Source organism: Chenopodium quinoa, unplaced genomic scaffold, assembly GCF_001683475.1.
Source record: "Chenopodium quinoa cultivar QQ74 unplaced genomic scaffold, ASM168347v1, whole genome shotgun sequence".
Taxonomy (NCBI): domain Eukaryota; kingdom Viridiplantae; phylum Streptophyta; class Magnoliopsida; order Caryophyllales; family Amaranthaceae; genus Chenopodium; species Chenopodium quinoa.
In genome coordinates, this window is record NW_018743212.1 from 5,827,001 (window position 1) to 5,851,806 (window position 24,806).

At 42.4% G+C, this 24,806-nt stretch overlaps 1 protein-coding gene across 1 annotated transcript; it reads right to left on the bottom strand.

The window, feature by feature from the left end:
• Positions 1-19,751: 19,751 nt before the first annotated feature.
• On the bottom strand, positions 19,752-20,147 carry LOC110734172. The gene has a single exon (XM_021914217.1). The coding sequence runs from the start codon at positions 20,145-20,147 to the stop codon at positions 19,752-19,754; it is 396 nt and encodes a 131-aa protein (XP_021769909.1).
• Between the last annotated feature and the right edge of the window lie 4,659 nt (positions 20,148-24,806).

Sequence of the window (24,806 nt, forward strand, 5' to 3'; positions counted from 1 at the left end):
GAAAGCATAAAGAGAAGAGAGAGTAATACATGCTCATTGATATAAAATGGAAATCTTCAAATCATCGAATTCCTCCTTTAATTTGATTATTAAATCCATGAAAATGTGTTTATCACATTCTCTCTCTAAAAATTGAGAGTTTCTCTCTCTAAAAGCTAAACCTAACCTAAAAACTACTGAAAAAATGACTTTTTTTTCCTCTAAAATGAGCAAAAAAGCTATTTATACCCTTACTAAATTGCCTAGGAAGCTTCGCAAAAATTCGAGCAGCGCGTATAGGAGCGGGCGCTCCAAATGTTGTGCGCGGGCGTTCCTAGCTGAAACAAAGGGAGGCGGAATCGTTTTAGAAAATTTAGAGAGGGCGCTCCTCTTAAACTGCACTCCCTTATCGCGCTGGACAAAACTGCTCAGCTTCAAACGAACATATCTCCCTCGTTTTACATCAAATTGGGCATTTGACCTGTCGTTGAAAAGCTCTCGAGATAAGCTTTCATCTCAATTGGAATCACTCTAAATTTTTTGCTGATAAAAAAATATAAGTGTTTGAAGTTCAATCTTTGCAAATCAAGTGCACATTTCTTCATTACTTGTTCAATTATGTTTTATATTTCTTCAATCTTGAGCAATGAACTTATTCAAGTGTTCCTAAACATAAGAATAAACACTATTCAAAAAAATTTCTATTAAAAAAAATAAGAATAACCCAATAAAGTTTATTTTATGCAAGAACAGCCAAAATTGAGCAATAATGACATTTCACAGGAAAACACGACAAATGTAGTAAAACGTTATTAAAACCAAGTAAAAAGATATCAAAACTATGAAAAACTAACTAGAAACTCCAAAAAAAAGTGACATAAATGTCACTTATCAGCATGCACTAGGAGTAATCTAACTTTCGAATTAAGTAAAAAATAATAATTCAAAATATTACACCACAAGGTTTACATAACTTAGTAGTTAATGCACCAAAAATCAAAATAATAGCCACCAAAAGAATTTCAAAATACAATAGAAATTCATAATCATATTTTAGCCAACAAGAGTTTTATAGCACAAATAAGAGTCACAAGAAGTTATATAACTCTTCACAAACCATATTATATTACATCTTCCATTCAAAAGACTTCACTCACTTAAACTTTGATAAATATTACGGAAGTTCATCAAGACACATGAAAATATGTAATGAAAATATTTGAGCATGAACAAAGTTTCCACAAGGCAGAACATATATATCAACATATATGTAATAACACTAATACACTTTGAAATCATACTCATGACAGGCTAAAGTCATATCACCTAATCAAAAGTAATTCATAAGACCACTAATTGATAATAGATAGGGAAGTAGGGTCGAATGCACAGGGAAACAACGTTCTTCTATTCCTAATTAATTATTATAATCTAAATTATTAGGGAAAAAGTAAGATTGTGGGAATTATATTATGACAATAATTAAATAAGGGAACAATCAATAATAAAAGGCCTAGGGTCACAGGTTCACCAATAATTAATACTCCGGGATAAAACATAACAATCAACAATTAATATTGCACATATAACATGATTAACAGGCTCTCGCAATTTATTAATCAACATAGATCTAACAGGGTCTCGCAATTTACTTGATCTAAGTTCCTATTTAAAATAACCTTTAATATCAAATTAACATCTGCTCGATTCATCAATTCAATATTGCTATAATATTATAATCAAATCACATTTGCTCGATTCATAATCCAATTGTAAAGAATTAAAACAATTCAATAAGAAATTATCATGCAATATCAAAAATCAACCAAAACAATTCATCCCTTCATAATAATTATGGATCCCCCAAGAACCCTAGAATTAAACTACTTGCGCATAATTAAAAATAAACTAAACAAAGCAAATAAAAAAAAACATGATTAAAAGTAATAATAATAAACTAAATATGAAAACAATAAATTAAATAAAAGCAAAACAAAAGCATTAATAAACTAAAGCAATGAAAACTATAAAGTTACGAAATCTAACTGATGAAATCTCAAAGAATATTACCGAATACTAATGAAAAATTAAACAAACTAATAATAAATAAAAGAACAAAAGCTAAAACTAAAAACTAAAACTAATCTAATACTACCTACCTAAAAGCCTCTCCTCCTCCTACGTACTACTAATCCTTTTATAAAAACAATTAAGAGGAGTTTTTAGTGGAAGTCAAACTACTATTCCCACTAAAACTATGACAACCGACCAGCTCCCCCATCAGGTGTCAGCAAGGCCAAGAATTTATAGGCCTAATAGCTGAAATAGTCTGACACTGTCATGATGAAGATATCCGTCCGACCGGGGCCAGGCCTCGCCCGATCGAGCCCGGTCAACAACGCAACAAGTTGGACTGCTTTGCTTCTCCTTGGACTTGGGCTTTTAGAATTTAATCATTAGCCCAAGTTTCTTCACATGCTTGATCCGTGATACTCGCTTCTAGAACTTGGATATTTTCACCAATCGGGCCCTTAATCACCGAACTAAATTTAATTAGCTCGGTCTTGGGCTTCAAACATACGATCATAAAATACGATCCAACTCTAATATTTTCGTAGTGGCTCAATAAGCTCGGGAATTGTTATAAATCTGCAAATTCCTACAAAATAATACCAACTCTACAAAAACACTAGAAAACATATATTAGTAATAAAAATAGCTCCGTAGAGCCCAAATAAGCACAAATATGACCATGGGACGATAATAAAAAATATATATAAAATAGAATCATCAACTCAACACAAAAATCATGGTGATACATACGTACACCCTTAATATGTCACAATTGAACCATGAAATATCTAACGTCATTGAAGCATGTAAGCACTACAAATAAATAACTTGCTAATAAAATAGACCTTATTTTAAAAGCAAGAGTCTAATCTTTACCTTCAAAAATACAATGCTTCAAATCCAACCAAATTGATGATTAAATCAATTAGGGGTATCTCCAAATCCTAAGCTCAAGGGCATAAGGAAAGGATAATCTTCCATGTAATGTCACACAAGAATAACATTATACATAAGTCTTTATTCTAACATTCACATTAGCAAATAAACATAGTTGACAAAAATCAATATTTAACACTCATTTGTCAAAAATCACAAACCATATATGTTTCGGATGATAACAATAGGACCTTTAGCAGGCCCCTTTCAAGGGAGAAGACTGGTCTCGGTCCCAGTGACGAATGGGTCGAGGATTTCCTACACAGCAAACATACGTAAACTAGCCTCGGGGGTGGTTGACGAGGAAGGCCCCTCCGATGCTAAAGTCAGTTCAGTGTATTGAGAGCAAATGCTATGCAAGAGAATTAATTGCTTGAGGATAATTGTGAATGAATGTAAAAGGAGACAATTGATGGTTTTTATACCTTTGCTTAATAGAGGAGAATTAAGCCCTTAAAGTCAGATGGGCTTGCCATGCTGACTAGGCTTGTTGACTTAGCATGCTTTTGAAGAGTTGAACCTTGCATTGGGCTTTTGTAATTAAATCATTTGGACCGGTCCAATTAGGGATGACTGAATTGGACCCAAACAACTTGCCCCTAGACTCGATTTGGATGAAAGACGGATCGGGTTTGGACTTGCCAAATGGAGGGAAACAAATGATTGAATTTTAAATTTGGAATTTAGACAGTTAATGATGCTTTAACTGTCATTAGGGAGAATAACTAGGGAAGGTAGAAGGTTTAGAGGGTAGTTTACTTGGGAACGTGTTTAACGGTTGTGTTTAAGTGGAATTTAGTGGGGTTTTTGGCGGTTTAAAACTCTTGGAATCCTTGATTCCAGCGAACTTATATAAACCACCCTCTCCACTCTTTTTCCGATTCATTTCGCAAACACAAACTCACCGCAATTCACAAATACCCTTGCAAATTTGTTGCCTCGCGTCAATATATTGGAAAATCCCGAGTTCAATAGAGGAAATTTCTCCCAAAACTTGTTCGGCTTTTACTGCTTTCCAGAGTTCTCTCTTTTTTCTAGATTTTTTGCAAAACTGGCCCGAGATTTGGGAAAGAGACCTATGGGGGTTGATGATGAGGAAGTCCCTCAGTAAAGTACTAGGCGCACTGAGCCATTAGGGCGAATGTCGCGCCTGAGCAATAGCACCTCTCTTCCGAGACGAGAGGATATTGACTCTTCCGGGGAAACCCCATTGCTGCGATACCACTAGCTTTGGTGCCGTACCGAGGTTGGGAGGAGGCCAGCACCTCCGCCAATGGCTCAGCGCATGGGCCTCGGCGCCTGCCTGCTGGGGCCGAGGAATGGGATACCCCGTCCGAGAACAATGGGTTGGTAAATGCTGCCCCCTATAACTGGTGGGTCAAAGGGGATGCCCTCCATCATTTTGCCGAGCAAATAGAATTATTCTACGGCATTATGAAGGAAGACGGCTACTGGTGTCAGATGCCCGTTGCTGAGGATATAATTCATAAACCCCCGCCTGGTTACATCGGCGTGTATACTAGGCAGCTTCAATCTGACCTTAGATTTCCTCTACACCCATTTGTTGTACAAATATTGAATGGCTATAACATTTTTTTTTGTCAACTGGCCCAAGTTAGTATCCGAAGAGTTATGACATTTTTGTAGGTCAATCTTTTTTACGGCTTTGAGCCGAGTCTGGGCGTGTTCTGAAAATTACATAAGCTGATGTCGAATCAGTAGTTTGATGAACGCCATGGCCCTGGTTGGTGGAGAATTGAAACCAAAGGGGTTTCCTAACCACTTAGCCGAATGACACCTCTAACAAGGACTAGGGGGGTCAGTGGATATGGATTCGGGCCCCAGCCGAAGAAGGGCACCCAAACTATTTTGGTGGGCCAAGGAATTTGAGAAGGCCTGATCCGAAGATGAGAATCCTCGGCCCTGATGAATTCACTGCCGAAGAGAAGGAGTTGATGACTCTCTTCGGAAAGAAGAAGCCAGGGGGGACTGGCCGAGAGATTTATGTGCCAGAGACCTGGGTCCCTTGTTACCATTATATCTTCAAGGAGAAGATATTAGCTGATGTCGGCCTCAGCCGAAAATATCAAGATGGTAAGAAGCCTTTACTTGTCTATTTTACTTATTTTTCTCCTTGTTTATTTTCCTTTTCATGCAGAATAACCTTTTTCTTTCAGTTTTTCAGTGCTGCACGAGGGAAACTACGGCTTGGAGTACAGGAGGCTTGGAATTAGCGCTTCTCGGCAAGTGACGAGGAACGCTCCTATTATTATTGTTCCTTCAGCTAGGGCCTCGTCATTGCGCCCATCACAGCTTGAAGTAGCTAAGCCACAAAGTACTCCCAGCAGAAGCCTTGGTATTTGAAGAGGGACCCCTTTTTTCTCTTGGGCCCCAAGGAACAAGCAGTTGTTGCTGCTGCCGTTGTTGATGCTGGAGTCTTTGTTGTTGGCTTCGAGCAGAACGTTGAGCAAGCAACACCTGTTGCTGAGCCCTACGTCCTAAGCGCCGAAGACGAATTGTTGCTGAAGTCTTCGGTAAGCTTTTAATGCTTTTTTTCAGCTTTCATTTACTCTTAGCTTTGTCCTTTTTACTTAGCATCGAACTTCAACTGCCTCACTCCTTCTACCTAGACCTTTCATCTTGTGAAAATTGTCCAAGTACTAAGCTTCGACTTTGGGTTTTTTTTAATTTTTTTTAATTTGATGATACTGATATCACTCCTTGCCCCCCTTGTTTCTTCTACTGCAGTCTGACGAAGAAGAAGAAAACAAGAAGGATCATGAAAAAGACGACATGGCAGGCCCGAGGAGGAGAAGGTTGAGAAGAGTTGTTGTAAACCCGGGATTATTCCCGATTTCTAAGCCTGCTGCCAAGAGACCTCGGCTGGCTGAGAACCAAGCCGAGGCGGCCAAGGAAAAGACTCCTTTCTCGGGAGGAAGAAGTACAACAGAGGACTCCTCTTATCCTATCACAGTCTCCTCGGCACGTTGCTGAGCATTTTGTTGCCGAGGTTTAGAGAGAGGATGATGCCTTCATCGTGCAGCCCGCCGAGGATGACGATGTACAAGTTTGGCCGGGGAAACTCGATGATTTTAAGGAGGCTAATGAAATAGTTGATGATCCCAAAACTTCTAATATTCCATCATCTGCTGGGAACTCTTTCAGAGCCTTCCAGTCTGCGGATATGGGGTTTGAGTCCACCCCATTGGTGCCAGTTCCAGAAGTTGTGAGGAACAACATGTTGTCTCACCGAAACTCAACTGTTGAGTTTTTTAATGATTTATCTGGCCTTTTAGAACTGGAGAGGGCTAAGCTCTGGTCTCATCAGGCAGCTGCTGGAGCGTCTGAACCATTTGTGAGGGTGCCAGACGCCGTAGCCGAAACTTACAAGCTGCTAATGCAGGTAGCCTTTAATTAAACCTTTACTGTTTTAAGCTTGCATTCATCTAAGTCTTTTTCCTTGGATGCTTCTTTTTCCTTGCCTGACTTGTTTTTCTGAACTTTTCAGGCCATTCACAACAACGTCATCATGGCCGGTTTAAACGATGAGCTGAAGAATAAAGCCGAGGAGGCTGACTGCCAAGCTCGGCTGGCAGAACTTAAAAGAAAAAGGGTAGAAGAGGAGTCTTCTGCTAGCCAGTCTCGGATAAAAGAGATGGAGACAACACTTTGAGACTTCTGCCGAGGGGTTAAGCAAACCATTTTTCCCTGGATTAAAGAGGGTCATGCCTTGATCTAGGAATACGGTGTTGTTGACATTCCGAGCTTCAAGGCTTGGATAGAAGAGAAAATGAAGCAGGAGGCAGAGACTCGGCAAATGCTGGTCGAGGAGCTTAAAATGGAACAGGTTGATCATGAGGCTGAGATTCAGCGGCTTATCAACCAGTTGGATGCCAAGGATTCTAATCTCTCTAGCATGAGGACTGAATTGCAAGGAGTGAAGACTCAGCTAGAGGTCCAGACTTATGAAGCTTCTAAAGCTAAGGCAGATCTCAAGACTGCGCAGAACTTGCTGAAGGTCCAGATCTATACCTTAGAGCAATATGAGGAAGGTTTTGATAATGGATTCAACGTTGCTCAGTGTCTGGCTTTCATGCTAATCCAGACATTTACTTGGATGTAATCGAAGAATGGACATCAGTTCCCAACCATGCCAACTTGCTTACAACTCACCCAGCTGAAGATGCCTGCCTTGCTCGCCTCGTTACAGCTGAAGCTGAAGAAAACGAGAAGGAAGAGGAAGAGGTTGCGACCAAAGAGAATGATGCTGCTCAGCCTACTTCTTCTGCTGCTGAGATCCCAAAGGCTCCCAACTCTAACCCGGCCAATGCCGAAGCATAGGGATTCGGGCAGTCGTCTGCAGAATCTTGCAGGACTACATGTTCTTGATTGATTTAATGTCGCAACTGCTTTTTGCCTTATCTTTTGCTCAGCTAGCCTTGCTCTGTACAAACTTTTTTTTTTTTATGTACATCTTTCGGCAGCTGTGTTTTCCGTTTGTGGGCAGGTGCCGTTTGTAGGATATCTTCTGTTCTTGACATTGAAATCCCTATAAATATGATTTGAATCTTTTCTCAGCTTTGCTTTTTTCAGTGCCTACTTTTCTAATTCTTGCACTTAGTTGCTTAGAACTTCGGCTTGGAGATATTATTGGCTGAGAACTTCTTTATTCGCTGAGAGTGCACTGTTTTTGCTTGCATTCCTTTTACCTTGCTCTTTTTACTCAGATTTTTCAACTTGTGAGAATTTTTCCAAGTACTAAGCTTCGACTAGGAACTTGCCAAATGAGTGCCTCCCGCCCCCTTAGAAATCTGAAGGTGAAGTCTTTAGGTTTTTGAGGTAATTGCTTTGAATTCTTCGGCACAGCCGAGGACTTTGCCTTGGTGAAATTTTTGCAATAATCCAGATTTTGAAGTTTCTGCTCATTTTTCTTTTCACTTCTATTTTTTTCAAAAGGTCTGATTTCTTGCTCAAGAGTCGTAGACTCTGAGAGCAATACTCTTGTGATCTTTTTAATTCATCCGAGGGAACGATATATGAAACACGATGTTGGGGCAATGATCTATCCGAAGTATAGTGCTTCACTTAAGCAATACTTCGAAAATGCAACCATCACCCGGAACTGATTTATCCGAAGTACAGGGTCTCATTAGGCAATACTTCAGGGCTTTATCAGTTCCTATTTTTTAGGCAATGTTTCTGATGCATATATGGTCTCTTTGCCAAGAGGAGCTGAATTGTCCAAAGTACAAGGCCTCATTAGGCAATACTTCGGGATTTTATAATTTATCCTCGTCTCGGAAGTCTTTGAGGCTTGCCGAAGTACAATGCCTAATTAGGCAATACTTCGGACAACACCGGACAAAAACCTTGAATTTGTAAAAACCATGGAAGACAGAAAAAATAGAAACTTTGCTGAATTTGAATAAGTGGTGGCTCAAAGGCCTTTCATTAACGTAAAAAGTGTACTTACATAGAATGTTCTTCCCCCAAAGGGCTTTACACATGATATCTTTTAAGTACATCGGCATTCCAGTGATTTTTCAGCTTGGTACCATCCAACTGTCGAAGTTGGTACGTGCCTGGCTGAAGCTCATCATATATTTCATAGGGTCCCTCCCAAGTGGCTGATAATTTCCCATGGATGCGGCCTTTTTGCACAGCAGCAGCATTCCGAAGAACAAGATCCCCAATTTCGAGAAGTCTTGCACGACCTTGTAAAATTTGCTGATTCTCTGATTATATGCTGCCATTTTATCTCGAGCTGAATCTCTGATCTCGTCTAAGAAGTCAAGGGACTCTTTCAAGAGTTGTTCATTTTCTTCGGCTGAGAAGAGATTCACTTGTAGACTTTCTGAGCCTATTTCCACTGGAAGGACAGCTTCGGATCCATACACCAACTCGGAAGATGAATGTCCTGTTGCGTCTTTTTCGGTTGTTCGAAGTGACCAGAGGGTTCATGGAAGTTCCTCTATCCACTTGGACTTTTGATCTTCGACTATCTTCTTAAGAGCATTAAGGATTTGTTTGTTTACAACTTCGGCTTGACCGTTACTCTGCGGATGACAAACCGCAAAATATGCCAGTTTAATGTCGAACTGATCTGTGTACCGCTTCAGCGGCAGATTATCAAATTGTCTTCCATGATCAAAGACAAAAACTTTCGAAATCCCGAAGCGAGTGATGATGTTTTGCCAGATGAATTTCCTGACAATTTTCTCTGTAATGTTCGAAGCTTCTTCGGCCTCGATCCATTTGCTGAAATAGTCTATTCCGAATATTAGCCATCTTTTTTGATATGGAGCATCAGGAAATGGTCCCAAAATATCCAATCCCTATTGAGCAAATGGGAGGGGATTTAGGATTGGCTGAAGATCTCGCGATGGCCGATGGATGATTGGTGCGAACTTTTGACATTTCTCGCATTTTCTGACCAGCTTCTTTGCATCTATGATCATGGTTGGCCAAAAATATCTAGCCCTTAACGCTTTATGGGCTAAGGCTCTTCCCCCTATGTGGTTTCTGCAGATACCGAGATGAATTTCCCGAAGGATATAATCAGCATTTGTTGGACCCACGCATTTCAATAGTGGGTCTGAAAAGGAATTTTTCAGAAGCTCTCCTCTGAAGACGATGAATCTTGAGCTGATTCTTTTTATCTTAGAGGCTAAGTTTCTGTCCTCGGGAAGTTCTCCCTAAATTTGTAAGCTAGGATAGGGTATATCCAGCTCGACTCATGTGCGACACAACAAACCTCTGGTTCTTGGTCCTGATTTCTTTCTCGGCGCACTTCCACGTATACAAATCAGTTCAGCTCGATTAGAGTTGAACTTGCAAGTTTAGAGAGTGCGTCGGCTTGTGCGTTCTGATCCCTTGGGATCAACTCGATTTTAAAAGTTCTTAGCTTCGCAATGACAATTTTGATTTTTGCGACGTAAGCAATCATTGAGGGCTCTTTGACCTCATATTCACCTCGAATCTGATTTGCGACAAGCTGAGAATCCGTCTTTAAACAGACATGCTCAGCCTCCAATGCCATGCACAACTCTGAACCAGTAATCGTTGCTTCATACTCAGCTTCGTTTTTTGAACCCTTGAACGAGAATTTTTGTGCATATTCAAAGGATTTGCCTTCGGGAGAGGTTATGACGACCCTTGCCCCCGAACCATTCACGGTGGAGGACCTATCTGTGAAAACGGTCCAAATTTTCTTTTCCTCATCAAGTGTCTCTTGATAAGAATACTCGGCTAGGAAGTCTGCTAAGGCTTGCGCCTTGATAACTGCCCTCGCCTAGTAGCTGATACTGAACTTAGTGAGCTCGAAAGCCCACTTTGCTAGTCTACCAGATTTTTCTACCTTGTCAAGGACTTTTTCCAGCGGTTGATCAGTTAAGACCACTATTTGATAGGAATCAAAGTAGGGCCTCAATTTCCGAGCGGCTACCACTACTGCATAAGCAAATTTTTCAAGTAGGGGGTAGCTTGTCTCGGCATCTGTCAGAGTGTGTCTGACAAAATAGATCGATTGCTGAATTTTTTCTTCTTCCCTTAGCAACACTGCGCTTATAGTGGCTAGACCGAACGCCACATATAAGTACAAGGGTTCTCCTTCAACTGGTCTTGCCAATGTTGGGAGGTGAGCCAGGCGCTCATGGAGCTGCTTAAAGGCCTTTTTTTGCTCGTCTTCCCAGATGATCTCTTTTGATTTCGGGAATTTAAGCGCTTTGAAGAAAGACAACTCCTTGTTCGAGGCTCTAGAGATGAACCTGGAGAGGGCAACCATTCTGCCAGTGAGACGCTGAACGTCCCTTTTTTTCGGCTCGGGAAGATCCAGAGTTGCTTGAACTTTGGTGGGATTAGCATCAATCCCCTTTTTGCTGACCATGGAGACGAGGAACTTGCCTGATTTCACGCCGAAGACACACTTCTTCGAATTCAACTTCATTTTATGTTTTCTAAGGGTGGCGAAGGTTTCGGCCAGGTCCGTGACATGGTCTATACCTTTTTTGCTATTGACGATTGAATCGTCAAAATAGGCTTCCATGTTACGGCCCTTTTTGCTAGGTGAAGACCTGATCAACCAGCCTTTGATAAGTTGCCCCCGCATTTTTCAATCCTAAGGGCATCATTCTATAGTTATACACCCCGGCACTTGTAACGAAGGCTGTTTTTGCGCGATCGTCGGGGTGCATGAAGATCTGATGGTACCTTGAGAATGCGTCCATAAAACTGAGCAGAGCATGCCTACTCGTCGAGTCGACTAATTGATCGATCCTCGGCAAGGGATAAAAATACTTCAAACAAGCCCTATTCAGATCTGTGAAGTCAACACACATTCTCCAGGTGCCATTTTCCTTCTGAACCATCACCACATTAGCCAACCATTCTAGATATTGACAAGGCTCAATAAAGCATGCGTCGAGAAGTTTTTTTAATTCAGCTGCAATGTCTTGGTTCTTTTGGGAGGAATAATTCCGCTTCTTTTGCTTAATTGACCGACATGCCGGGTCGACATTAAGCTTATGAAAGACGAGATTCGGATCAAAATCGGACATTTCTACTGCCGAGAACGCGAACACATCTTTGTTATCCCGAAGGAGTTGGACTAGTTCAGCACGAACATTTGTATCAAGTCCCGGTCCAATGCTGACACATCTTTTAGAATTCCCTTCGGTCAACTCTATTGACTCAGTCTGATTGTCCAGCTCCATGGCTTGGGCGCTGGACTCTTCTCGCTCAGGCCTGCTGTCAATATCAGCAGGCTTCCCAAACTTTGGCTGATGCACTGAGTCCTTCGGCTCAGATGAAGAATCAGCTTTTTCCTCCCCCAAAGATTTTTCTTTTGTTGGGGTTTCTTGGGCCAAAGCACCTAAGCCCTTAGGCTTTTTTGTGCAATGGTCCCGCTCTTTTTCCTCCTCATCATCCCGGTCGTTGCGGCGACCTTTGGATGGTTTGAGGTGGTTGCATCTTCGGGCCTCCTTCTGGCTGCCCTTTATTTTTTCGGAGTGTCCATTGCCCGAAACATATATCATTATTTGGTGGTACGTTGAGACGACTCCTTGAATGTCGTGAATGAGGGGTCTCCCCACGATCACGTTATACACACATAGGACATCCACGACCAGAAATTCGGCCATGGTGCTCCGTGCTGCTCGGCCTTTCGATAGTGATAGGAAGAAGGATCTTCCCGTCGCGATATGACGGAGAGCCGTTGAATCCGGATACCGAGTAGGGTATCGAATTTAGGTGCTTGGCGTCCAATCTCAGCTGGTCTAATGCTCCCCGAAAGAGGATATTCGGCCCGCTACGAGGGATCGCCAGACGTTACGGCTTGCAATGCCCATTACGATCACTAACGGGTCATCATGAGGGTACACCACCCCTTCGTAATCTTTGGCTGTGAACCGAATCTTTGGCATCGGAAACTGAGGTGCTCGGAACTCAGCATGATTTACTTGATGGGTTAGACCCCTCCAGTGGCGTTTTAGTGCACTTTGTTTCGGGGTTTTTGGAGTCCCTCGGGAGAGTTACAATTCCAAGAATGCGCGTCGACCGTATGTACCTACAAAACCACGGAGACTCCGGTTGGGTGGAGTTCCGCATCCGACGATCAAGTTAGAACGTTTTTCGGATGTGTAAAAGTGCGAAAAATAAAGGTTTTTCTCTCTGATTCAGAGAGAATTCTGCAATTAATATTGCTCGGATTTTGTGTTTGTATTTATGAATGTCTAATAAATGAGGATTTTCCTCTATTTATAGTGGAAGGGGATCAGTTCCCCTTTTAAAGTTAAGGTGCCACGTGTTAGCAGAGGATTAGATCCCTTTGGGCCTCTTTGAGGCTGACACGTGTTAGCATATCATTGGGCAACGTGGACAGGGTATTTTTACCCTAAACATTTGCCCCTCACAGGTGTGATGTGGCTTGCCACGTGGCACCTGTGACAGGTGTCACATTTTGGGAAGGTGACCGTTCGTCTTCTTCCCCCCCCCCCCTTTTATTTTTTTTGAATTCGAATTTCGAATTTGAATGGGAAGGTGACGATTCATCTTCAAGGTTCTCCTATAAGTAAAATCTCTCATTCTCTTATTTTTACACTTTGCAAATTTTTCGTTTTTGAGGGAATTATGAGAGAACACTCCAATACCGGCTGCTACTGGATTCACAACCATCTTCTCTTTCTTCACTCATCCGGCTTCCATCTGAGTGTTCTTTGCTCAAAACTCTAAGATATCTGATCAGTGGACAATAGGTCGTTAGTTTACTATCCTAGATCAAAATTACAATTTATATCTCCTATCCTAACTCTATCAATTTTTCTTTGGATAGTGGTAAGGTAGGGTCGATTCCCAAGGAAACGGGGGTTTAGCACAATTAATACGAAATCGAGGAGAAATTGCTAGTAACAAAAAAAAGGGTATTTAGATTTGTGTTTGAAGAGTTCTATGGACAAACCAACTACTATTGAGCCTAGAATAAACTAGAAACAAGGGAAATAGATTAAGCATTCTTAAATGCAAATAAATGGACAAGATTAGAGAGATAACAATGACAAAAGCACTAGGGAGAGGGGGATTCAATCATGAACAAGGAGTACTAATGAAAACCGATAGGAAACCGATTCCAGGAGTATAAACTCTACCTAAGATAGTTCATTCTCATGCAACCACTCAAGCAAGTCGATGAAATCATTCACACCTAGATTAAATCATTCTCATGCATTCAATCAAGGGCTAGACTTTTGGGATTAGAGGTGCACACACTCTACTCCAAGCATATTATAGCTCAAATCATCAACTCAAGAATTAATCCCAATCAATAATCAATAGATAGTCAAATACACATGATTTTCACCCCCTTCCCTAGCTAAAAACCTAAGCTAGAAGGAAAGGAGTAGCCATAACAACTAACATAAGCATGTATTCAATACCAACATAACCTAACATGATTCTAACTTGAAAGGAAATCAAAGAAACTAATAAAGCTTGAATATTTATGGAAATAAACTCATGTAAGAACAATAAAACAAAGAAGATCAAAAACTAGAGAAACAAAAGTAAAGATTGATATTATAAAGATGAAATATTACCAAATCATCAAAGTAGTAGCAACAATCTAGAAGAAAGCTTGAATATTTGATTACAAAGATTGATTCTTGAACACTAGTGTTTTCTCTCTCTAGAAACCATGAACTTCTCTCTCTCCAAATGATTTTTGGGCCAATGGAATAGTCCCTCCTTAGAAACTCAAGCAAGAGACTATTTATAGTTTTCTACCAAAAGGAAGAAAAAGGGCAAGGGAGAGGGCTCTCCGAACAGGCAGTCGCGCCCTCTCCAAGCTGGGTAAATAGCCTCGTCAAACCCAGAATGTCGCGCCTGCGGGGGAAAATGCCGCGCCCGCGGGTCTTCTCTGCCGCGCCCGCGGCCCCTATGCTCCGCGCCCGCGGCTCGCCATCTCCACTTTCTTCTGCTGGCTTTAGGGTTTTCCTGTTCGCGCCCGCGGCTTACAAGCCCGCGCCCGCGGCCCATCAGAACAGTGCGCCCTCTCCATATTGGCATCTCCACTCCCTTGGCAAGCTCCTTTGGCATCTCCACTCGAGCTATTAATTCGTGATTCGCACATGAGCGCTGGGAGCTGTCAAAACACACAAAAAGGAGGTAAAAACTAGAAGAAAAGACAAAAGGGGAGGAAAAATACGAGAGGGAGATAAAGTGACTAAAATCAAGATAAAAGGGGTGAAAAGGGGCATAAGAAAGTGACAAATCCGGGGGAAATCGGTAGTGAAAAGGGTTAAATTGGTGGCATAAATGCCACACATCAAAATCCCCCACACTTGCCTCTTGCTTGTCCTCAAGCAAGACAAAGAAAGAAAGATAAATCAAACACCATCAAGACAAACATAACATGGCATGGTTTTGGGAAAAACAACATTAGAGATCAAAAAGGCAAATGCTTTATTTGGACTCAACCATGTCAAAAACGTCAAAGAATATTAGCTATTCTCAACTACGTGATGCATGCACGCCTCAAGATGCTAGAGATTGCAAGAGTCAAGCCTCAACTAAGCATAGAGAACTAGTGAGTCATCTTCCGCCCTAATCCCCTCTAGAACGGTCCGCGGTCTCCCCACTAGCTTCAAATCGTCCCCCTAGATGGCTCCTCATGATTTCACGAAGGAACCGGAAAAAGATTCAATTTGAGGAGGTAAAAGATCATCCCGACATCTCAACTATGCACGTTCTTTCCATAGGGTTGAGAACCATCTCCCTCCACCGGTTGTTGACCACGCACTCTTAAAGTCAAAGGGGCTTCACAAGGGTTGTAATGACACGACTTAAGGTAGAGGTCGGAAGAACAATTTGAAATAGTGGCGGTAATTCCTAAGTGAAGCAAGAGGAAGGGGAATCCTCAAGGTCAAAACTCAAAACACAACCACAACTCAAACGAATATCCAAACATTTTGATTTCATTCGCATCACCACCCTTTATTCAAGTATATACAAAATAAATAAAATTCTCATTTCAACAAATAATTTTATTTATTTATTTATTTATTTATTTTTACATATTCAACTCTAGAATTACAAACCAATTTCGCAAATGACTCATGTTCACATTCATGACGCTCTTTCACACTCACCTCGCAAAGCCATTGCTTCACTAACTAAAAGGGGTTGGTAAACATAGGTCGCTAGACTTGTAATGAGTTTGAGACAAGAATGGGAAAACATTAGGCTCAAATTGGTTGGCAAGAGGGTTGATGCAAAGAGAAAAATCAAATTTGTAACTAAATAAAAGAGAAAATAAACAAAAATGAGAAATGGTGCCCTTTTCCTCCCTCACAAGTCCAAGGTCACGATCTTGGGAGCTAATAGTCAACACAAGGATTCAAACATGCATAGTCGAGGATCCTAATACGCCACTCAACAAGTTGATGAAGGCATGAACAAGTGAACCTCACAAGGGATGAGAAAAGTAAGCAAATTCCAAAACACATCCATATCATCATGCCATAATTATGCTTATCACACAAAAGGAAGTAGAACAAAAGAAAGAGAGAATCAAGAAGGTTCATATGAGAGGCTTAAAGATTCAAATAAATCCCAATCGACATACAAGTGATCGTTCGGTCTCAATACCAACGATCCCAGGTTCCTTGGAACCGCATGCAAACATCCTCGAACCATTCAACTCTTTCCTACGCTAAATCCTAAACTAAACACGACACGAGAAGAGAAAAGAAAAGTAAAGGAAAGATCTCACCAATGTCTCTTGAAGAAAAAATAAAGCAACCAAGCAATTTACCGTGCCTCCACATGTCGCTTTAGATTTCTTCCAAGCTACAAAAGAGAGAAAAACAAAGAAAAACAAGGCAAGCACTACAAAGAAAAGAACATTAGTACTAGAGAAAGAGAGAAAATCCATGAACTTAATTCTTTGGGTATGACATACTACCCAAACATCCCATCATTATGGAATCATCATCATCAAAACATTGTCATCATATCATCATCATCATAGAAACGGACATCATAGACACCAGACAACAACAACGCTACCAACGACACCTACACCCAAAACCCCTAAATAGTCCCTTGAGTCCTAGGTGCCTTCCCCCACACTCACCTCAAGCATTCCCTGACACTCTCCTTTGACTCAAACACCCCCCCACACTAGAGTAAAGCATCGTCCTCGATGCGGCATGAGGACATGTAATAAAGGGGAGGGAAGACAAAGGGAGGGAACAAAAAGAACAAGGGGGAAACTAATGGCCACTAGAGCCGGCACCGTCGTTATCCGCGCTCCCACCGTCATAAGAGAAACCCGAGGGGGGGCATAGGGGTCCCAACCTCCGGAGTAGCCAGGTGGCCACCCATAATGACCTTTGAAGAGGTCAAGCTGGGACGCGAATAACTGGTCATATGGCTCAGGTTAGACAAGGGGGTCGGGGTGAGAGGGATCGAGATAGGGGTAGTTAGGATCACCCCTGTAATCACTCCCACCCGAAACCCGATAATCATAATGACCGAACTCATCAAGGAAATCACGCTTAGGCACAGCAGGGTCCGAGGTCCCTTGCCAATATGGGTACGTAGGTTGGTTGTCACCCCCCCAAGATGGCACGGGCCCTTATTGGGCCGGCACATATGGGTAGTTGACCGGGGGGGTGACATCCCCTCTACGCACACTCAAATCATATAAAGCGTTGGTTTGGTAAGAGAGGTGTTGGTGGGAAGCAAACATACCTTGCATGCCGAGTTGCATGCTTTCCATTTGGGCTCGCATTGCCTCCATTTGTTGTTGGTAGTCGAGTTGATGATGTTGTTGTTGTTGCCTTGATCCTTGTTGTTGTTGTTGTTGGTGGTGGTGGAACTCATCCTCTGTGCCCTCATTGCTTTGGCCGGACCCTTCCCCCGTGACCATCCTCGCACTAGGAAGGACGCCTGAGTCCTTCTTTACCCACCATGGGTAATTGACTCCTTCCCTCGTGAAGGAAGTGAATTCCGGCTTGGGCAGGAAACAGTGGTGCTCGTGGGAGACAAGTAAGCTCCAAGTCTTTCCTCGATCCTCGGTATCTGCGATGAATTTCATGGTTTTTAGCTGGTCGAGGTCGAGCCAAATATCACTCCCATCACTTTTCCCCACGGGGGTGCAAGATTCAAGTTTAGCCAAATGCCCCAGCTTCTCGGCTATCCGAGTGACCATCCCTCTAAAATGAATTTCACCCTTCCTTGTACCCGACAGGAAACCCTCAATGCATTTGGTGAATAGAAACCTGAAGTTCATTCTGTGCCCAATTTTCGGCTGCGTAGCTAGCCATAATATCCGGATTTCCTCGGTTGTAATCTTCCCCAAGTCTTGTTTATTAAAGACCGTGTACCCGAGAATTCGATGCAAAAGTCTGATAGTTGGGTGCATGATCTGGCTGGCTAAAGAGTACTTGGAGTTGAAGGCGTCCATTCTCGAAATGACCTTCCACCAGTGAAGGGGCTCATAGGCATGGAGGCCCGCACGCACGGGGAAGAACATATCGGCATCGGGGTTGAAATCCAGTAGTTGGTTAAATTGGCGGAGGGTGAAGGTTTCTTTTTTGTTAAAGAGTTGGAAGGAGATGGAGAGATCATTATCTCCTGCGGCATGGGTTTTGAAGGAAGCGAGAAACTCTAGGGTAGGCTCTTTGTAGGTTCGATATGCGCTTGACACAAAGGAACCAAGCCCAAGGTTGTTAAACAAGAACCAACAATCCTCATCGATGCCAAGCTTGGTGGTGGTGGAGTGATGGTAATGCTTGGTTGGTCTCAACTTCCTGTTTAGGAGGTTGTCGTAGATGGGTTTGTGGTTTTTGTTGTGGAATTTGAGGGGTGGTAGAGGTGGTGGAGCGGTTTGGGGTGTTGGTTCATTTTGTTGGGGGTTGGAGGAGGATGAACCTTGAAGTTCCTTCCCACTTTTTCTCTTCTTAGAACCAAACATCATGATTATTTACTCAAATTTCAATCACCAAGAAATACTCCCAACAAATCACAACTATAAACACCCACAACAAACTTCCAAAACCAAGCAATCACCACAAAGAACACTTCCAAGAGACACCAAGAACAACCTACAACAAAGCAATCTATACCAAGAGACAACTATAACAAACAACAACTCTAAAATCAATGATGATCAAGATAATAGATGAATACAAAATGGGAGTCCAAACATCAACAATTCCAACATGAAAAATCACAAACATGAAATTTTCTCAAACAACAATATACTTCAAATTCAAAGGAAATATAGAGTAAGGGAGAAATTTATACCAACAATGAGCTCAATCAAGTACTCTTACTAGCCTTTGAAGAAGCAATGAATCCCACCTCCAAGAACTCCTTAATGGTGGAAGCAAATCCCACACAAGAGAAAGTACCGAAAATTTGGGGTTTTTGGGGGTGAAAAATCAGATTTTTGGTGAGAAAAATTGTAGAAAAGTGAGGGAATTGTTGAAATTTGATGGAATTTGATGATTTGGGAAAAGAAATTGAAGAGGAATGGGTTAGGGTTTGGAATGGAGTAAGGTGTAGAGAGAGAAAGGGGGAAAAAGATTGATTTTGAGGCAAAGGAATTTCGGGCATATGGTTGGGATTAATTTAAAAATTCGCAGTTCTGAAGGGCCGCGCCCGCGGGTCTACGGGTCGCGCCCGCGGCATGCCCTGTCCGCGCCCACGGGTTCGTAGGTCGCGCCCGCGGCATTGGGGTTTCAGATTTCTGGTTTTCTGAACTGCAGGATGCCGCGCCCGCGGAGGTGCCTGTCCGCGCCCGCGGTGGTGTACGCCGCGCCCGTGGCTTTTTCTGTCCGCGCCCTCTCTCGGCATCTCTGAGCCATCTCCATTTCTTCAAGAAAAATTAAAATCCCCTGCCGCGCCCGCGGGGCCTTCTGTGCGTGCCTGCTCCACTATTTCCCAAGCATCTCCGCTTAATCATGAAAACAGGAGGGGGGACTGCCGCGCCCGCGGGTGGCCCGTGCATGCCCTCTCCAGGGTTCCTCCTGGGCATCTCCACCTTCTCTTCTTCCAAACTCCTTATCCTCTCCAAACTCAACTTAATAGATCAAACACCCAAAGATCAAGGCACCTAATGAAAGGACAAACACACACAATAAGAGATTGAAGAAAAATCATTCAAAAATAATCAAAGACAAAAAACACAAAATCAAAAGGGTTGAGAACTCGGGTTGCCTCCCGAGAAGCGCTTCTTTATAAGGTCATTAGCTTGACCATTCACATCATCTACAAGAAAGTGACTTAGGATCCGGCGGATCGAGCCTCATGCACTCAATCATGCCAACTTGATCATTGCAATGGTAGAGCTTCAAACGGTGGCCGTTAACCATGAACTTGTTCCCATTCTCTTCTAACTCAAAAGACCCATAAGGAGTTGTTTTCGAAATGGTGAAAGGCCCCGACCATTTTGACTTAAGCTTTCCGGGGAACAAACGGAGCCTAGAATTGAATAACAACACCTTGTCCCCAACCTTAAAGCTCTTGTTCCTTATATGTTGGTCGTGCCACCTCTTGGTCTTCTCCTTGTAGAGTCTTGAGTTCTCAAAGGCATCATAGCGGAGCTCCTCAAGTTCATCGAGCTTAAGTAGCCTTTTCTCGCCCGCTAATGTCATATCCATATTGAGCTCTTTGATCGCCCACCAAGCTTTGTACTCTAACTAAACCGGCAAATGACAAGCTTTTCCATAAAACAATCGGTAAGGAGTAGTACCAATCGGGGTCTTGTAAGCCGTCCTTAGAGCCCAAAGCGTATCATCAAGCTTGAGAGACCAATATTTTCTAGACTTGTTTACCATCCTCTTAAGAAGGTTCTTGATCTCCCTATTTGATACCTCCACTTGTCCTTGAGTTTGGGGGTGGTCTGGTAGGCCGATTTTATGATGAACCCCATATCGTTTGAGGAGAGCTTCAAGTTGTTTCTTGGCGAAGTGAGAACCACCATCACTAATAAGAACTCTTGGAACCCCGAATCTTAGGAAGATGATCTTTTTTAGAAGCTTGAGCACAACTTTGTGGTCATTGGTGGGCGAGGGTACAGCTTCGATCCACTTGGTCACATAGTCCGCCGCCACCAATATATAGAGATTGCCACAAGAGGAAACAAAAGGCCCAATAAAGTCGACCCCCCATACATCAAAGGGTTCAACCTCCAAAATATTTTGTTGAGGCTTTCATCACGCTTGGTTATGCCCCCACTCCTTTGGCACTTATCACATCTAGCTATGAATTTGTGGGCATCCTTGTGCATTGTTGGCCACCAAAGAAGAGATTGAGAAATTTTGGCCACGGTCTTTTCTACTCCTCCATGCCCACCACATGGCAATGAGTGACAATGCTTAAGCACCCCTTCGATCTCATGATCCGGAACACATTTTCTAAAATGCCCATCTCCACATTGCTTGAATAAAAAAGGGTCATTCCAAAAATACCTCCTCACTTCCTTGAAAAACTTTTTCTTTTGTTAAGAAGAGAATTCTGGGGGAACGACACCACATGCTAGGTAATTGGAAATGTCTGCATACCAAGGACTTGATGTTGATGCAATGGCCATAAGAGCCTCAAAACCCACTTCTTCATTGATAGGCACGTCTTCTTTAGTCTCAAAAGGAAGTCTCGATAGATGATCTGCTACATAATTTTCCGCTCCCTTTTTGTCCCTCATCTCCATGTCAAAGTCTTGGAGAGAAAGAACCCAACGAATGAGACGCGGTTTTGCTTCCTTTTTGGTCATAAGGTAGCGGACCGCTATGTGATCCGTGTAGACTATCACCTTTGAACATATGAGGTAAGACCGGAACTTATCCATGGCAAAGACAACCGCTAGCATTTCCTTCTCCGTTGTGGTATAGTTCCTTTGAGCTTCGTCGAGCGTTCTACTTGCATAGTAGATGACAAAAGATCGTCCTTCTTTCTTTTTCCCAAGTACGGCACCTACTGCAAAATCACTTGCATCGCACATTAGCTCAAAAGGCAAGCTCCAATCCGGAGCTTGCACAACAGGAGAGGAGATGAGGGCTTCCTTGAGCTTTTGGAATGCCTCAAGGCAAGCCTCATCAAAATTGAACACAACATCCTTTTTGAGTAACTCGGTTAGGGTTTGGCGATAGATGATTTTTTTTTTTATAAACCTCCGGTAAAAACCGGCATTCCCAAGAAAAACTCTCACCCCCGTGACGGAGGTAGGAGGGGGCAACTTAGCAATCACCGAAACCTTAGCCGAGTCTACTTCAATGCCCTTTTTTGATACTTTATGGCCTAGGACAATACCTTCCTCGACCATAAAGTGGCATTTTTCCCAATTCAACACTAAACTCGTTTCTTGACACCTTTTCAAAACTTTTTCAAGGTTAAAAAGACATGTGTCCAAAGACGATCCACCAACACTAAAATCATACATAAAAACTTCAATTTCATTCTCAAGCATTTCAGAAAAAATGGAAGTCATGCATCGTTGGAAAGTTGAGGGAGCATTGCATAACCCGAATGACATTCTTCGGTATGCAAATGTCCCATATGGACACGTAAAAGTAGTTTTCTCTTGATCATTTGGATGGATAGGAATTTGGAAAAAGCCGGAATATCCATCCAAAAAGCAAAAGAAAGCATGGTGGGAGAGTCTTTCCAACATTTGATCCATGAAGGGGAGAGGAAAATGATCTTTCTTAGTGTTCTTGTTCAACTTCCTATAATCAATGCACATCCTCCACCCGGTCACCGTCCGGGTGGAGATTTCCTCTCCTCCTTCTCCCTTGACAATGGTCATTCCACCTTTTTTGGGAACCACGTGAACCGGGCTAACCCACTTGCTATCGGAGATAGCATAGATTATACCCGCCTCACGCAATTTCAAAATTTCTTTCTTGACAACCTCTTGGAGGTTGGGGTTCAACCTCCTTTGAGGCTCAATGGAGGTGGATTGATCATCCTCAAGGTGAATACGATGCATGCATAAAGAAGGGCTAATACCCTTGATGTCATCAATGCTATACCCTATCACATTTCTATATTTCCTCAAAACAACAATCAATTTTTCCAAATCGAGACCATTAAGGGAAGCATTGACAATAATGGGGTATTCCCCTTCATTTCCAAGATAAGAATATTTCAAAGAAGGGGGAAGGGGTTTGAGTTCTACCTTGGGAGGAGGCTTACAACTCTCCTCCAATTTTTCCTCCTCATGTTCTAGCTCATCATTCTTAGTATCACTCTCTTCCTCCTCTTTGGCTTCTTCAATGGCCATAGCAAATTCCTTTGCTTCTTGGGAGAAGTAATCTTCCTCACATGTGAGAGCTTCAACCATTGGATCTTGAGGACTCATGATAACCCTTCCCAAACGATCTAGCTCTTCATTAACAACATCAACCCTATAGAACTTCTCAACCATGGGGGTCTTGAGTAGCTTAGAGAATTCAAAGACAATTTTTTCATCGGCTACCTCACATGTAATGGTATTGTTCTTGCAATTGATTACCGCCCCCAAGGTTTTAAGACCTTCACGACCCAAAATCAAAGGTGTATCCACATCTTCTTCCATATCCATCACTACAAAGTCACATGGCACATAGATATGACCAACTTGAATAGGGACATCTTCAAGCTCACCACAAGGTAGCTTCACCGAACGATCGGCCAATTGAATGATTTTCCTTGTGGGGATCATCTCAATGTTAAGCTTTTGAGCAATGGATAGAGGGATCAAACTAACACTTGCTCCGAGGTCGGCTAGGGCACCCCTAGCTTCCATGTTCCCAATCTTGACTGGCAAGGTGAAGCTTCCTGGATCCTTTTTCTTCTTGGGCATTTTGTGTTGAACAAGTGCGCTCACTTGATGGGGAAGAGTGATAAGCTCATCATTGAGCTTCCTTTTGTTGGTGAGAATGTCTTTCAAGAACTTGGAGTATGAGGGCATTTGTGTGACAACCTCAATGAAAGGGAGGTTAATGTGTAAGTTTTTCATCACACTTAGAAACTTTGCAAATTTATCGTTCAATTTTCTCTCTGCAAGCCGACCGGAAAAAGGAACCGGTCCATCAAGGTTTCTAGCCTCACTAGAAGTTGAGGATGTCACCACATCCTTAGTCTTCTTTTTCTCCATACTCTTCTCTTTCTCATCAACCTTCTCTTCTTCAACTTTTTTATCTTCACTCATCTTCTCTTCTCCTTCCTTCTTTTCCTTGCCATCCTCTTCCTTGGGACCCTCATAAGATGTACCCGATCTCAATGTGATTGACTTGCAAGAGTCGGGTTTCACAATATTGGAAGGGTTGGTTTGTGATTGTCCGGGCAAAGTGGAAGATGAGTTGAAAGGAACCCTCTCGGCCAATTGTGCTAGTTGTGAATCAACCATCTTGTTATGAGCCTTGACTTCTTGCATTTGTTGATTCATGGCTTGAAGTTGTTGAAGAATTTGAGTTTGAGTAGAATCGGGTTGAGATTCTTGCTCTTGACTTCTTTGAGTTGCTTGGGTTTGATTTTGGTATTGGTGTTGATTATTGTGTTGGTTGTTTCTTGGATAGTTTCCTCTTTGATTTTGGGTTTGGAATGGAGGTGGGTTTTGATATTGGGTGTTGGAGTTGTATGGTTGTTAAGCTTGTTGATTCCATTGTTGAGGTTGCGTTGCAAATCCGGGTGGTGGTTGTCTCCAAGCTACTCCTCCACCATTTCCCCTATACCCTTCTTGCCTTGTGTTGTATGCCGCTACATGCTCCGGGCTTAACCCGCCACAATAGGATGTATCGTGGTTGGTGCCACCACAATTTTGACAAGAGAAAGAGTTGACTTGGGAGGAGCTTGAACCACTAGCAACACTTGTATTCAACTTGGCAAGCCCTTTTTTCAACATCTCGATTTGATGTTGCAATTGATCGACCTTCTCCAACTCATACTTCCCACCTTTCTTTGGCGCATTCCTCCTTCTTCCTCCCCAATAGTAGTTTTTAACTACCTCTTGGATTGTTGCTTCAACTTGATTTTGAGGGACTTTGATCAATTGTCCACCCGCCCCCGCATCTAAATTAGCTCGAGACATCGGTTCCAAACCATCATAGAAGAACCTCATGAGTAAGATTTGATTGTACTCATGGTGAGGACATGCTTGCACCAACTCTTTAAACCTCTCCCAAGCTTCACTAAGGCTTTCCTCCGCCTCTTGTTCAAAAGATGCTATATTCCTCCTCATCTCGGCGGTTTCTCTTCGGAGATGAACCTTTTCAAGAATGCTTGGACAATTTCCCTCCATGTTGTGAGAGAATTAGGCTTGACTTGCTTGAGCCATTTCT

What these genes read in the sequence shown, in the direction of transcription:
- LOC110734172 (XM_021914217.1), bottom strand. Translation starts at nt 20,147, where the DNA reads ATGGATATGACATTAGCGGGCGAGAAAAGGCTACTTAAGCTCGATGAA.